The sequence below is a fragment of the Zalophus californianus genome, chromosome 2 (genome assembly GCF_009762305.2).
Source record: "Zalophus californianus isolate mZalCal1 chromosome 2, mZalCal1.pri.v2, whole genome shotgun sequence".
Taxonomy (NCBI): Eukaryota; Metazoa; Chordata; class Mammalia; order Carnivora; family Otariidae; genus Zalophus; species Zalophus californianus.
In genome coordinates this window covers 180,857,562-180,873,278 of record NC_045596.1, presented here as the reverse complement: position 1 = coordinate 180,873,278, position 15,717 = coordinate 180,857,562, and the positions used below count along the sequence as shown (strand labels likewise).

General features: G+C 37.0%; 1 protein-coding gene across 3 annotated transcripts in view; it reads left to right on the top strand.

The window, feature by feature from the left end:
- MSR1 (macrophage scavenger receptor 1) overlaps nt 1-15,717 on the top strand; it is a 90,805-nt gene that overhangs the window by 41,702 nt on the left and 33,386 nt on the right. For all 3 annotated transcript variants that reach the window (XM_027600370.1, XM_027600369.1, XM_027600371.2), the window contains exons 7-8: nt 4,812-4,901; nt 13,762-13,815. In XM_027600370.1, the coding sequence (XP_027456171.1) occupies nt 4,812-4,901; nt 13,762-13,815 (144 nt within the window). The remainder of the gene's footprint in view (nt 1-4,811; nt 4,902-13,761; nt 13,816-15,717) is intronic.

The following is a 15,717-nucleotide window of genomic DNA, read 5'->3' as shown; positions in this document are numbered from 1 at the left end:
GTATGCCTTTGAAAATATTGCCAGGTAAGATTCTTTATTCAGAAAAGTCTTTCTGCTTGCCTAGCACTCAGGAGATCCTCACAATCGTGTACTCATGTCATAGCAAGGGAAGTAACCAGTATGCTGTCAGCTGTCAGAGCTAATACTATCAGGGGTCTGTCAGCACCTCCGTAACAAACTGCAATTGTCAAAGCTTTCTAACTCAACCATGTAAGTTCAGTCTGGGCTACAACTTGCTGTACAAAGCTTCATCTTGGGAGCATCTTTTGCAACTGCTTCTGAACTATGGATGTGTGAAATAGAAAGATGGATTTAAAAGTTCCAGCTTTTGTTAATACCCTAAACAGATCCCATTGCAAAGCTGCTTTGATTCTTTTCATGAGAGTTTAGTCTGTTGCTGTTGGGACTGCTCATTTACACAAATAGGCATTATGCAGTTTCTCATATAAAAGAGTTAGATTTTGTTGTTGGGGAATAAATTGACTATTTTAGATTATGAAGTTGCCATTTGGTTTAGGGCACTGCAGCAGAAATATTCAGGTTACCAGGCATCTCTCCTCATGGATTCTTCCCTACTTAATTGCTGCATTCTGTTTTGTTCTCTGCCAGATTGCCTGATTGCCCAATAGAAGTACTGGAATAAGGAAGTAAAAAGTATATGATGGGCAGTTGTATTTCTACTTCCTGATTACAGCGAGTTCATTCAAATCCTACCTATACTTCCAGTTGAGCTCATTAAACTCAGTTTGACCAACTCAAAGTCCCCTAGATTCACAACCATGATATGTAAACCTGAGAAACTTAAAGGATTATTCTAGTAGCCCTAAATGATCAGTGCATTAAATATACTACAGGTACTGGGCTGGACATTCTGTTAAAATTTGCTTTATCTCAAAATAACATAATAGAAATTCATTTCACAGTGGCAGCTCCTTAGAAGCATGCCAGGGAGAATGACCTAGTGCCTTTTACTCAACACCATGTTTACCGAGCCCCTTTCCTGTGCCTGATGCCCTACAAGGCCTTGTGGATCCCATACTCAGAAGGAGAGAATTTCTGCTTTCACAAAACTCTCAGTATGATAAGTAATTCTGTAAGTGCTGAATGTTATGGTCAAGGATTCCTGATCTCATCTGAGGTCCTTTGGGGGCCACTTTCTGGGCTATTGCCCCAGGATAGCCATTGCTGGGCTGTTTCTGCCCACTGGGATCAATACCAGGGTAGCCTGACCTGTAGACCTGGGAAGAGACCTCAAGAGGGAACCAAGGGCTCCTTTGGCTGCAAAATTTTGATCATCATCCAGTGCTGTTTACTTTTCTTAGTTGGCTTGAATTTTCCACCATAGGAATCATGCTTCTGGAGGAGAAAATAAAGTCCATCCTCACCGTGGTTATCAAAGGACAAGAACTGTATTTCATTAATCTTTATATCTACCCATGCCTCACCCCTTCTCCCAGTCTATGTCCCAGAAAGACCTCTCACCCAGCCTTCAACAAGGATCACACTCCCTAAATATACAAATGAGTAAGGAGCATTGCTGGCTGCAGACTCTTGCTCTGAGCGTCGAAAGCAGGTTTCTTCAGGAGGTAACACATTGTGCCAAGGAATCCAAAAATGCCTGCAAACTGTGTACATATCATTAAATAAAATTAATTTTAGCGGACTTGACAAAAAGCTGGTGAAAATAATGATGGTATCATGAAGAAGAAGGAGAAGGAGAATAATTAGAGGGGGAGGAAGAAAAGAAGACGAACAAATCACTTACTGTGTGGCAGGCACTTTTCCAAGTGTTTTACACTTACTACTAACTCTCTTAACCATCACAGCAAACTTACGATTAGGGATAAACAATGCCCCAATTTTAGAGAAGCACAGGGGAGTTAAATGACTTGCCCAAGATCAACCAGTAGCTGGTAAGTGGCAGAGCAAGTCTTTGAACCCAGAGGGCATGATTTCAGAGTCCCTGCTCTTCCCCAGTCTGCTGGACCACAGAAAGAAGCTTGAATAGAGAGCTGCAAACCCAGGATATGTGACTAATTATCAGACCAGCTTCCTATAAATGGTTGAATCTCTCTGGTCTTCTGTTCCTGCCTCTACAAAATGACAGATGATGTGTCAGGTCCCTCAAAACACTAATTTCTATGACTGAGATTCTGTGTACTTAGATTGCCTCTGGGTTAGCAGCAGGTGTCAGGCCCTTTCCGCTTGCCACAGGTTATTGTAGAACATTAGCTAATTGTCACTGGAAAGGTTCAGAGAATCTGATGTCGTGGAATAAAGTTCAGTCATGGTACTTACATTTAGGGGTCATATTTTCAGACATCATTAAACAGGTCATATAACTCCAAAGGCCATACAGAGCCTGCCTAAACATCTCCCATAATAGATGTCTAGAGATAACGTGATTTCTATGAAAGGATCACATCTACTTCTATTTATTTATAGATTCATTTGTTTGCCCACTGACAATGTGACAGAATTCCTAGTTGAACAGCTGTATCCTGAGTATCACTGTAATGTACTCAGGAAGCCATCTTTGGAGGGGTTCTTCATGATCCCCCCTCTCTAAAGCAAGGCATCCTCTATTGCATTTCTCCCTTTATTCTAAAATTATAATCTCCAAAATTACCTTCTTTCTTTATTTGTTCACCTCCTTGCTATATGTCTCCACACTGCGAGATCTGTTTAGATAAGAACCTTTGTAATTCCAGGAACAGACGGACTGGCATATATGTGCTCAGTGTATTTTTGTTGAATTAATGGAGCAAATGGTAAAAATGGGAGTCACCAGTGAGAGAGTCTCTATAAAGAGTTGGGAATGTTCTAAGAGTAAAAAAAAAAAGAGAGAATTTAGAGTCAGTATTTTTGTATGTAAATTTGAGTGGCAGATCTTAATAACTGAATACAGAGGTCTGACTGTCTTGCTTGGATGAGGAAGAAAGATGTAAGTATTAATCAATCAGCCTGTCTTGAGAAGTGATGTTAGTTCTTTTTTAGGCTGTATGCTACGAAGTCCAGCTAATAGATACTACAAGGTGGAGTGTATGAGTATGTCTGTGTGTGTGTGTGTATGTGTGTGTGTATGTTGAATATATGAATCTATGGATGATATATGGATATATTGTTATACATATGTAGATATATACATTTGTATTTTTAATACATATGGTATATGAATTTATATATATATACAAAGTAATATATATTGAGTAAATTCAATTGAGACAGCCTAACTTTACGAATATTTCTAAACATAATTTATCATTTTATTGTTCTAGATCTCTGCTTAATATCTGTTGGAATCAAAGTTTAGACTCAGTTGAATAATATTTCTTAACAATTTAAGATACACTTAACATTTCTTGAGACAAGTTAGCCCAATTTTAGGTGTCTGTATGAATATACCTCAAGAAAAGATTTTTTTTCTTTTTTTAAGATTTTTATTTATTTATTGAGAGAGAGAATGATAGAGAGAGAGCATGAGAGGGAAGAGGGTCAGAGGGAGAAGCAGACTCCCTGCCGAGCAGGGAGCCCGACGCGGGAGTCCATCCCAGGACTCCAGGATCATGACCTGAGCCAAAGGCAGTCGTTTAACCAACTGAGCCACCCAGGCGCCCCAAGATTTTTTTTTTTTACTCAATATGTGTAAGTCCTGCCTCCTGGAACTTATAAAGTAATGAAAATATATTAAAAGATTGATATTAGAAAAAGATGTATAATTTTTAAATTTTTCATAATGTGCTTCCCAAGGAGTTAACTGAAAATTGAATTAATGGGATCTCTGTGAACTGATATTAAAATCTAAAATGAAATTTTTACAATAGTTTATTTCAAACTGCTAGAGCTCCAGGATGAAATATTTTATTCTACAGGAAAATAATACTTTTATATGCAGTTTTCATGGTCACCACAGTAATTGGGGGAGGGGGAGAAAGGCTGTTTTCATTTGAGAACATAAAACCTGGGTTTGTATATTTATATAATATGTACCCATAAATGAATCTTCATATACTACACACACACACACACACACACACACACACACACACACACACATAGGGTTACATTATTGTTTGGGATTATAATAGAATATGTAAAATCAAGTGCACAAAAGAAAGATTAATATATTCCAGCATTAGGACCCCAATTTTAAAATACATATATATAATATATACAAATATAGTTTTTAAAATATATATTTTTTTATATATTTCTCATTGCTTGAGTTGTGCTTTCTTGGGAACAAATCTTAAGAATTCAGTTTCTACCTTGTACATTTCAAAGTTACCATTTCAGCTACAGCAAAATCCTGCCATTTGAGGATTCCCAATTGGACTGCATAAGCCTTCCGGTCAAAACTCCAAGATTTTTTTTCTCATGTATTCTTTTTTTTTTTAAGGTTTTATTTATTTATTTGAGAGAGAGAGTGAGAGAGAAAGAGCACATGAGAGGGGGGAGGGTCAGAGCGAGAAGTGGGCTGCAGGACTTGATCCCGGGACTCCAGGATCATGACCTGAGACAAAGGCAGTCACTTAACCAACTGAGCCACCCAGGCGCCCATTTCTCATGAATTCTTATTTGTAATAGCAGTATGTTATTTATTGATATCTACCTTGTACTAAGTGCGCTAATATTTTTACCAATTGCTTGTATTATTTATCAATGTCACACATGAAATTTTGGGAAAGAATATTATCCTTTCATTTGGAGATTTGCCTATTGCATATTCAAAACTAAATTGTTTCATTATACCACAAATCTATATGAAAAATGAATTATCACTGCTGTGTTTTTCTTCATTAACCATGTAGGTTCTCCAGGTCTTAAAGGTGATAGGGGAGCCATTGGCTTTTCTGGACCTCGAGGATTCCCAGGGCCACCGGGGAAGACCGGGAGGACAGGTATTGTGATGATGTATATTTTCTTTGTATACCAAAAGCAATGGCCATCCTAGTATGAAGAGTAGACTCACATGAAGTTTATTTTGTGGTCTGAAACATGTTGAAACTAATTTCTCTCTATCTGAGGAAAGTTTCTATGCCCCAAAGGAAAATAGTCTATAAGGAAAAAAAAAAAAAAAAAGACGACAGGATTTATAAACTCTACCTAACCATAAATCACATGAAGAATGGTGTCTATGTTAGAACAAAGAGAATGGAAAGACTAACAAAGAAAAACAAACAAGCAAAGTATAAATACCCTTTTAACCAAAACTGACCAAACCTTGGAAAGTTATAGTTAGCAATCTACGGATAGGTCAGAAATCCTATTCTGTGCAAGATAAACTGACTGCTGTTATATATTAGTTCTTAATAAACTACATTGTTCAGGTTCTTTAAAATTTATATACATGATGACATTTTTTCTACTCCTTAGAAAAAGGCCGTAGCTTAAGCTTGAATTGTGAAATTTACGCAGAAGTTTTACAAAGAGGCGGGCTTATTGTTTCCTAATTTCAAAGTAAAGGATGACTAAGAGAATAGGATCCTTATCATTGAGATGTTTTTTAAAAATAGATTTTGTTTTTTACAGTAGTTTTAGGTTTATAGAAAAACTGCACAGAAAATACAGAGTTCTCATAAACCCCTGTCCAGTTTCCCTATTGTTAACATCTTGCATGTTAACATTATTAACATGGTGTATTTGTAATAACTGATGAACCAATATAGATACATTATTAGTAATTTAAGTCCACAGTTTATACTAGAGTTCACATTAGGTTTTATACATTCTGTGGATTTTGACAGTTGTATAATGACATGTACCCACCACTGGAGTATCATACAGAGTAGTTTCACTTCTCTAAAGATCCCCTGTAGTCTACCTACTCATCACCACCATATTCCTTCTCCACTCAGTGCAACCACTAATCTTTTGACATTCTCTGTAGTTTTGCCTTTTCCATACAGTTGAAATCATACAGTATGTAGTCATTTCAGACTGGCTTATTCCATTGAGCAGTATGCATTTAAGCTTCTCCATATCTTTTTTGTGGGCAGATAGGTCATTTATTTCTAATGCTCAGCATATTCTAATGAATGGGTGTACCACAGTTGGTTTATCCACTAACCTATTTGAAGGACATCTTGGTCCTTCCCAGTTTTGGCAGTCTTGAATAAAGCTGCTGACATGAGCTGACCTAGAAGTTTGATTGCTGGATCTCATGATTGCTGTGTTTAATTTTGTAAGAAACGACCAGACTGTCTTCCAAAGTGCCTGTGTCATTTTGCATTCCCACCAGCAGTGAATGAGAGTTCCTATTGTTCTACATCCTCACTGGCTTTTGGTGTTGTCAGCATTTTGGATTTTAGCAATTTTAATAGGTGTGTTGAGTTATTTTTGATAGTATCAGTGTTTATGGACTGTGTCAATGGCAATTGGTCTTGCAGAAAAATCAGCTAGCCACAAATAAGCAAGATACAATCAGACCCAATTACCTGAACCGAATGGTATATTTATATACCAACCATCTCTAAAACTGTCTAGCTTTAATCAGGCCTTTTTGGCAAAAAGGGAAGAAGCGTTCATTTGTTAATTTGTTTGAAATTATCCACATCCTTCAGGAATTGCTGAATTTCCTAAATGGGCAATTTGTGTGCAATAGATAAATATATTTAAAAACCCTGAATTTGACAAAATTGCAAAGCTACTTATAGTTTCTAAGATAATTCAAAATAATTCCATGAAGTGAGAAAACATATTTTATCTGCATTCTAAGTTTAAAGCTAAAATGGCATATTCATCTACTATCTCTCTCAAATAGGTCTCTCACAAAATCATGGTAAGATTTTGTCCAGGGCACTTTCTGGTACAATCTATTTGTAACTTTCTATTTACATTAAATCATAAGAGGTAACTTCATAAATGAATATCACTATGCACTCTAAATAAATCAGAGTTACTAGTTTGTCTTTCTGGAAAGTACATAAGAAGTGGAAACATGGCAAAAAAAATTTAAGAATGTTAAGAAGGCCTCACTCTTTCTCACAACCATCTGTCTGTTATATATAGCCTTCCTATGTGGTCACTGACAATGTTAAGAATAACCCACAGAGGGGATGTGTAACTGTAGCACAACTTAGCTGATTTAATGAAAAATAATTTCACTTTGTTTTGAGCGTCTGTGTTTTCTCATACACTGTGCTTGGAGCTGAGGATACAAGATGAGCCAGCTCTCCACCCTGGAGTTTTCTCCCAGAAATTTCTCACAATGACCTCTCTTCTAAACTTTAATCAACAAGATCATTCTGTAACATTTATGTGCACTATCTAACCTTACGTGGTTCATTTGGGAAGGGTAAACAGTTGTCAAGTGGTTTGACTTTGAATTTCATGTTGGCAAATAATTCTTCCATGTCTGTTATTTACACTCTTGGGAAATACAGGGATAGCAGAGTATGGTTGGTACTTGACAGAAATAGCATCGTATATCCTACCTCCCCACCCATTTATCCTCTCTGTGCCTCAGTTTCCTTATCTAAAAAACAGGGCTATTAAGAGGACCCATATTTTAGAATTTTTGCAGAATTCAAATAAATAGATGTCTTAAAGTGCTTCAAATAGTTCTGTCACAAAGCAAGCTCTATATTTATGTTAGTAGCTACTGCCTACACAAGCTGTAGGATTTTTTTCTACTATCAGATTCCTACAGTTCAACACATGCCTTCCAGTCAAAGTATTTGAGAGAGCATTCATTGATTCAGTCACCAATCCAGCACAATTTTATGAGGGTTCACTGGGTGCCCTAGATAAATATAGCACAGCCCTTAAGGAGCAGGGACAGAAAAATGGAGAAGCAATTAGCTGTAATGCAACGTGGTAAGTAATAAACATTCATGAATTAGGACAAAATACTATGGGAGCAGAAAGTAGAGAGTGATGAATTCTTACAGAGGAAGTCATGTTAGTGCTGGCCTAAAAGATGCATACTAGGCGGTGTGCCTGAAATTACTATAACATCATATGTCAACTACACTTCAATTAAAAAAAAAAAAAGGTATAATTTCTTTAGGTCTGAGGTTCTCAAACGTGGCCAGGCATTAGAATCACCTGTAGGAGGGGCATTGGGGCACCACAGTTGGTTAAGCATCTGCCTTCAGCTCAGGTCATGATTCCAGGGTCCTGGGATGAAGCCCCTATCATGCTCCCTGCTCAGCGGGGGATCTGCTTCTCCCTCTGCCCCTCCCCGCACTCATGCTCATGCTCACTCTCTCTCTCTCAAATAAATAAATAAAAAGTTTTTAAAAAAGAATCACCTGTAGGGCCTATTAAAACAGTATACTGTGCTCTACCCCCAGAGTTTCTGATTCAGTAGTTTGGGGTCTGCGCTCCCTTGAAAATTTTTAGTCCTCCTAAGTCTCCAGGTGACCGAGGTGATGCTGTTCCAGGGACCACATTTTGAGAACCAAATCTTCAGGTAAAAAAAAAAGGAGTGGAGAAAGAGAACTCTGCAAAAAATAAATGCCAGGGCAGAGGCAGGATTTCCTTTGACAAAAGATATCCTTAGGATACCACTGCCTTATTTAAAAACTCAAATTTGGTAGAAATGTGAGCATCAGTGCCTGGTATTACTTTAGTTACACTGTACATTAAAACAATGAATAATAGAGTCTCTCCTCCAAAGGAGTCCAATGAAGGTAGTAAAATTAAAAATAAAATCCAATAATCCTCATATTCTAACTAACGACATAGCCTAGACTATCGGGATAATATTGAAAGCATTGAAAGATTTCAAAGCAAAAAGTTTTAAGAAAGATCACCCTATTTTCTCTTCTGCTCTCCTTTTCTTCCCCACCCTGTGCCCTTCCTTCCACATATAATACCTACTTACTATGTATACGAGGTGCAGTGCCAGCACCAGGAAATGAGAGGTACATAAGACACAGTCAGCAACGGTCCTTAAGAGAAGGGGACAATTTATGGTGTCTTGATCTATAGGGTAGAGCAGTTATAATCTGACATATTTACTTCAAAAAGTTTAGAAGTATCTAAAACTATAGGCCATTTGTGGTTCATTTATTTATTTGACAAATACTGAACATTTTCTCTGTGTCCTTCATGGATATATTCGTAGATCGGTGAATATATGGGTTTGGAGTTCAGGGGAGAGGCCAGAGATGGAAAGACAAAGTTGTAGCTATGATTATATAAATGTTTATTGGAATCATTGATTTTTTTATTATGTTATGTTAATCACCATATATTACATCATTAGTTTTTGACGTAGTGTTCCCTGATTCATTGTTTTAGTATAACACCCAGTGCTCCATGCAGAACATACCCTCTTTAATACCCATCACCAGGCTAACCCACCCTCCCACCGCCCCTCAGAACCCTCAGTTTGTTTCTCAGAGTCCATAGTCTCTCATGGTTCGTCTCCCCCTCCAATTTCCCCCACTTCATTCTTCCCCAACTGCTATCTTCTTCTTTTTTTTTTTTAACATATAATGTATTATTTGCTTCAGAGATACAGATCTGTGATTCAACAGTCTTGCACACTTCACAGTGCTCACCATAGCACATACCCTCCCCAATGTCTATCACCCAGCCACCCCAACCCTCCCACCCCCCCCACCACTCCAGCAACCCTCAGTTTGTTTCCTGAGATTAAGAATTCATCATATCAGTGAGGTCATATGATACATGTCTTTCTCTGATTGACTTATTTCGCTCAGCATAACACCCTCCAGTTCTATCCACGTCGTTGCAAATGGCAAGATTTCATTCTTTTTGATGGCTGCATAATATTCCATTGTATATGTATATATATATATATATATATATATATATATATATATACCACTTCTTCTTTATCCATTCATCTGTCGATGGACATCTTGGCTCTTTCCACAGTTTGGCTATTGTGGACATTGCTGATATAAACATCAGGGTGCACGTACCCCTTCGGATCACTACATTTGCATCTTTGGAGTAAATACCCAGTAGTGCAATTGCTGGATCATATGGTAGCTCTATTTTCAACTTTTTGAAGAACTTCCATACTGTTTTCCAGAGTGGCTGCACCAGCTTGCATTCCCATCAACAGCATAGGAGGGTTCCCCTTTCTCCACATCAAGTCTGGAATCATTGATTTTAATACTATTTCATGAGTAGACAGAAGAAAAGCGGCCCAGGATGAAGCCTTAAGTAGTGAAGGTACAGGCTGAGCAGGAAGAACAATGCAGTGGACTGAACAAAAGTAGCCAGAGTGAGGAAGAAAATCTGGGGAAGGAGTGATGAAAAAGTCAAAGGCAAGAGGGAGTTTTAAAAGGTGGTCAAGGAAGATGAACTCTACAGAAAGCTCTTTGCATTGCTGCTGTAAGGACGTTGCCTTATTGAGAGAGGTTTCAGTGGGGTGAGTGGAAACCAGATCAGGGATGCTCAGAGATGAACTGCGGGTGAGGATCAGGCAAGGAGGAGAAGCCAGTTCTTGAGCGATCTGACTCTCAGAGAAGAAAGAAGTCAGTTGTTTGTTGCGTTTTCTCATTTGATTTTTTTTTCTTTGAAAGAGATTTAAATACTATTTAAATGCTGATGATAAGATAAAGGAATGGTTGAAGAGACAGAGGAAAGAGGGTAAGGTTAGTGAGAAGGTTGAAGGTGGAGACTTCAGGAAATAAGAAACAGCTGTAGGCTTAGGATGGAGGATGATCACATCTAAATTGAAATCGCTGAACTCGTGATTCCAGGGTCACGGGCACCTTGCTCATTGGGGTGCCTGTTTCTCCCTCAGCCCGCTGCTCCCCCTGCATGTGCTCAGTCTCTCTCAGATAGATAGATAGATAGATAGATAGATAGATAGATAGATAGATAAATAAATAGATAAATAAATAAATAAATAAATAAATTTTTAGACCTCAGGTCATGATCCCAGGGTCCTAGGATCGAACCCCACATTGGGCTCCTTGCTCAGCCTAGGGTCTGCTTCTCCCTCTCCCACTCCCCCTGCTCGTGTTCCCTCTCTCTCTGTCTCTCTCTCTCTCTCTCTGTCTGTCTGTCTCTCTCTCTCTCTCTGTCAAATAAATAAATAAATAAATCTAAAAAAAAAAGAAATAGCTAAACAGCTGGGCTAATTATGACAGGTCTGTAAAAATAACTAACCTAGCATCTAGCTAATAGAAGGGGCACTAAAAACATTTGAAATCATAATGATGTTATTGAAAATATCTCCCCTTATATTTAGTTAGAATGTCAATTTATTACATACTATTTCTTATTTTTCAATGGCTTTCAGAAATACAATTCCTTATTTTTGATTGAAGAGTGTCATTTATAAAGGAGATTAACTCCAGGTTTTGACAAAGCTCTTGGGCTCCATTTTTAGCAAAAGGTACCATTCTAAAGGAAAAATATACCCCTGTTCTCTAGCAAGGATGTTTTTGATGTGTTCACCTGTGAGAAAAAATTTCCAAGTGTCCTCTTTGAGGAGATCTCTGAGTCAGGCTAAAGTGACATAAGACATTTGTATTTTTTGATAAGAAGATTTTATTATTTTTTAAAAAGTGGTATAAAATAAAAAGGCAAAATTAAAAAAAACCTGAGTTTTTTTTTTATTTATCATAGGAACCTAGAGCTATCAGGATTTAAGTGAGTCATTTGCTCAGTGCCCTGGCTAGAGCAAGCATTTCTATTCTTAAACTCTCCAAAACCAGTTGTGGTATAAAAAGACTCCCAAGAATAATGTACAGCCTCTTCCTTTTTACTAAATAATGCTAAAATGATCAAATTGATTTATTACATTATCTTTTTGTAAAGAATTGGAACTTATCATTATTACATCCTTTTAAATCCCCCCTCTCCCAATTTTTGTTTAATATCTTAGACTTTTCCTCTTGGGAATCTGAAACTTAGGTACTGTATCTCATAAAAGTATATCATCCAAAAAATAGGAAAGGTTTTGAGTACTTTTATAAATTAATGATTTTTTGCCAATTTCACATTACCTGAAATGACTAAATCACAATTAAAAAGTGAATATAATGATGTACAGTGTACTCATATATGCAAAATGATTAGAGGCATTCTCTGTCATACACGGATAAGGAATGGTTGGCATTTCACGAAATCTTCACAATAAAATTTTAATTGGAAACAACTTATGCTTTTTAAGTGCTCAATCTCAGTTCTCATGTTATCAGTGTAATTTTATATTTTTAAATTTGATAAATTGAGGATCAAAAAATCTTTAAATGGTAAATAAGAACAAATGTTCAAGAACAAAGACAGATGAAGACAAAGTAAAGTAAATTAGGGAAAGAAAGAAAAAAACAAAATCCAAATAAAATTTAAAACTTTAAAATCAAAAATAATTGTACCATAAAAAGTGAACAGAGATGACAAAGTCCTCTCTCATTCACTGAGAATAAAATGACAGAGAGACCATTCTAGTTAAGCTTTGGAAGATGTAAAAACGTAAGAGCTACCATCTCTTCTATTCATCTCTTTATGGGCAAGATGCTTTATAAACATTGTTGCTAATTTTTAAGGTAACTGTGCAATGGAAGGTGTTATTTTTTCATTTGATAGAAAAATAAGCTTTTAGTTCAGAAAGGTTTGAAAACTTGTTTTGAGCCACATACCTGGTAAGTAGCAGAGCAAAATAATTCAAATAGAGATTTCTAAAATTGCTGTTAGTATGCTATTACAAAGCCATGGATTTGAAACTATGTCCTCTGAGCTCTTGGATGAAGAGACAGAGGGTCTTGATTTTGTTGGGGGAAGTCAAGAACATTAACAAAGATTCTGACTTAAGAGAGTACTAAGATCAGCCCTACATTTATGCCAAGAAAGGTGATTACTTACAAGGTAAATATTTGAGGAATGTTGGAAGAAGAATCAATAAACAAGAATAGCCTCATTCTCAGGAGATGACATGGTTACCATTAAAATCTTTTTGTTGGTACTAAGAGGTGATCTTCTGAATATACCTTCGAAAGTGGAGCTGTGCGTGAATAGTCATCAAAGGTCTTAACAATGTTTCCAGTACCTATTTGAAGTCCTGACCCTCAAATCAAAGGATAGCATTTGTTCCATACTCTTCTGTACATGGGTGAGGTTTCTCAAAGCCAAAGGAAGTAGCCTATAGGCTTGGATGCCCTTGAGACCTTCCAACCTTCCCCCAGGATGAGGTCATCAGGATCTTAGCATTCTCAGAAATTCATTCATAGCCCATCTTTGGGATTCTCCCCTCTAAAGAAATGGAAAACCAGATAAAGTGTAATGGGAAATACAGAATCATGGTTTCAGATGAGATGATACGACATGAAACTTCCTGGAGCAGGGAGAAAAGCAAAGTCAAAGAAGAGGAAAAAACAAGATAAATAAGCACAAAAAGTGCTGTACCTCAGTTTTGTCTGCTTTAGGAAAATGGGATATTTAATGCCTTTATAAATAATTTGAGATAATGGATGAAGGGACTTACTCAGAACAACGACAGGTTTCTAATAGGACTTTTAAAATGATAGTCATTACATCTGAAACTAATGGTACACTCTCTGTTAACTAATTGAATTTAAATAAAATAAGTTTAAAATTTTTTTCAATAATGAAAATAAAATGATAGCCATTATTATTATTATCAACATCAACATTATTGTATTTGAATACAGTAGGTTATGGTAAGCTGATATTCCGGGTTACCTTGTGATGCTCTGTCTCCATTTAAAGCAATTCATTTTTGTCTCCATTTACAACAATTATTTTTTTTAATAATTGCCCTAATTACGAAAAAAAAATGTTGCTTTTTCTTTGTTTGTTTTCAAGGAAATCCTGGACCAAAAGGCCAGAAGGGGGACAGAGGGAGTGGAAGCATACTAAGTAAGTTTCTGTTGCATTGTTTTTATGTGTGCCTTATAATAAACAAGCCTGTGATCATAGTGGTCTGGGCTCGAGGAGAGTGTGGGCAACTTCAGCATCAATCCATAGAGGTTCTGTGGAAGTCAGCCACAGTTTTCTCCAAATAAAGCATGCTAATTGGAGTAAAACAAATAGATTAAATTATACAACTCTGATTCTCATTACCCACTTGTATTTTGTTTTCCTGATGAGCACAGTTTTCTAAAAATTCCACATAGAAAATTGTTCAACTTTCAAGCCACTTTCAATCTACTGAAGGAAAATCAAGTTTATGAATAGAAACAATTGTATCCTCCTTACCTACTGACCGAGCGAACTGAAAGACTCCAGCTAGGAATGTGGACAATCTGAGAACCCTGGCCTACCAATAATCCTCTGATGGCTGGTGTTTTTGTGTTTTGTTTTGTTTTACTAAAAACTTGAAAAGTTGTGTTCTATATCCTAGACTTTCAAAATTGCAGCAGAATAGATTTGACACAGGGAACTCTGTTGATCGGATGCTGACCTCATATACATTGGCCCTTAAAAACAAATTAGATGGGATGTCTTCAATATGCCACACTCTTAAGTCAGTTGTTGTGTATTAGGCTGAATCCACACAGATCAAGTGAAAGGATTATGAAAAGGAACTGAGGAATCCCCCCTCCTGCCTTCCCAGTAGGAGCTGCATGTGATGTGTGCAAGTCTGGGGATAGCCGTCACTACACACACACACACACACACACACACACGGTGATCCTAATCTCTACCCAAACAGCGTCTGCTTTAGACAGATTATGGCTAATTCTTTAATGTACCAAAAATCTAGCATTTTTCAGTTGTAGTTATTATTTAAAAATATAGTACCAATTTCTCTCCCTTATGGCAGAAGTAATTATTTTAACCTGTAGTGTGTATGGATACGGCCCTTAGACAATTTAGGTTCACCACCTTGAATGCCAGCCCCATTCAAGTACATGCTTTTCACAATTGTTGCATTGTTGATGGCTCTTGCCCCTAAATTGAACAACATTATTGTGTGTCTCCTCACAGTGCTTTAGCATCTTTCAGTGATTATTAGTGTTACTATTATAGTAAGATAATGGAAACATTAGTGTACCTTTTCTCCTTCCTGTCCATTTCTTTAATGTGATTACTTTTGTCTGCTGTAATACTTTCTATCCTACCTGGTCTCCTTTCTCCTTGTCACTCTGGTTATTTTCACTTGAGCTCATTGTGTAACTCTTTTCTCTATCTTCCTGTTTATCTCTGTCTTTATCTCTGCCTTTATCGTTATCTTTGATGCAGTTTTTATCTCTTTTTCGCCTTTTCCTGAGACTTACCTGAGCTACTTAACCTTGACTCTGGGTAAGCTTGGCAAGTAAAGAACTTCTCTATTTTGTAGTCTTTTAAACTGAACACCTACCCGGTCTTCTGGTACCTGAGGTTATCAAATGCTTTGAGTGTTTTTTTTCAGATTTGTTCAGAAATGTTTTCAGCTATAGGTATTTTCTGGCTGTTTTGAACTTTATGCTCATACTTTCTTTGTGAAAGCAACAATAGAGATATTTCTGTGTATAAGTGTTTATGGCCTCCAGATTTGCCTCCATGCACTCCCCCTCTAGAGAGTATAGGTAACTCCATAATGTTTCCAAAAGAAAGAATCATAGACACAAACATTTATACAGTATGTTCTGCTTTTACTTGATTGAAGGTAATATGTCAGTCAACTTGCCCATGTCAGGACATGTGGCTCTAGCTCTTTTCTCTCAATGACTATGCAGTATTCCATTATATAGCTATACCATAGTGCCCATAATACATCAGTCTATTCCCTTATCATGAACACTTGACGATTTTTGTTGGCCATGATTTGGCTTTAAT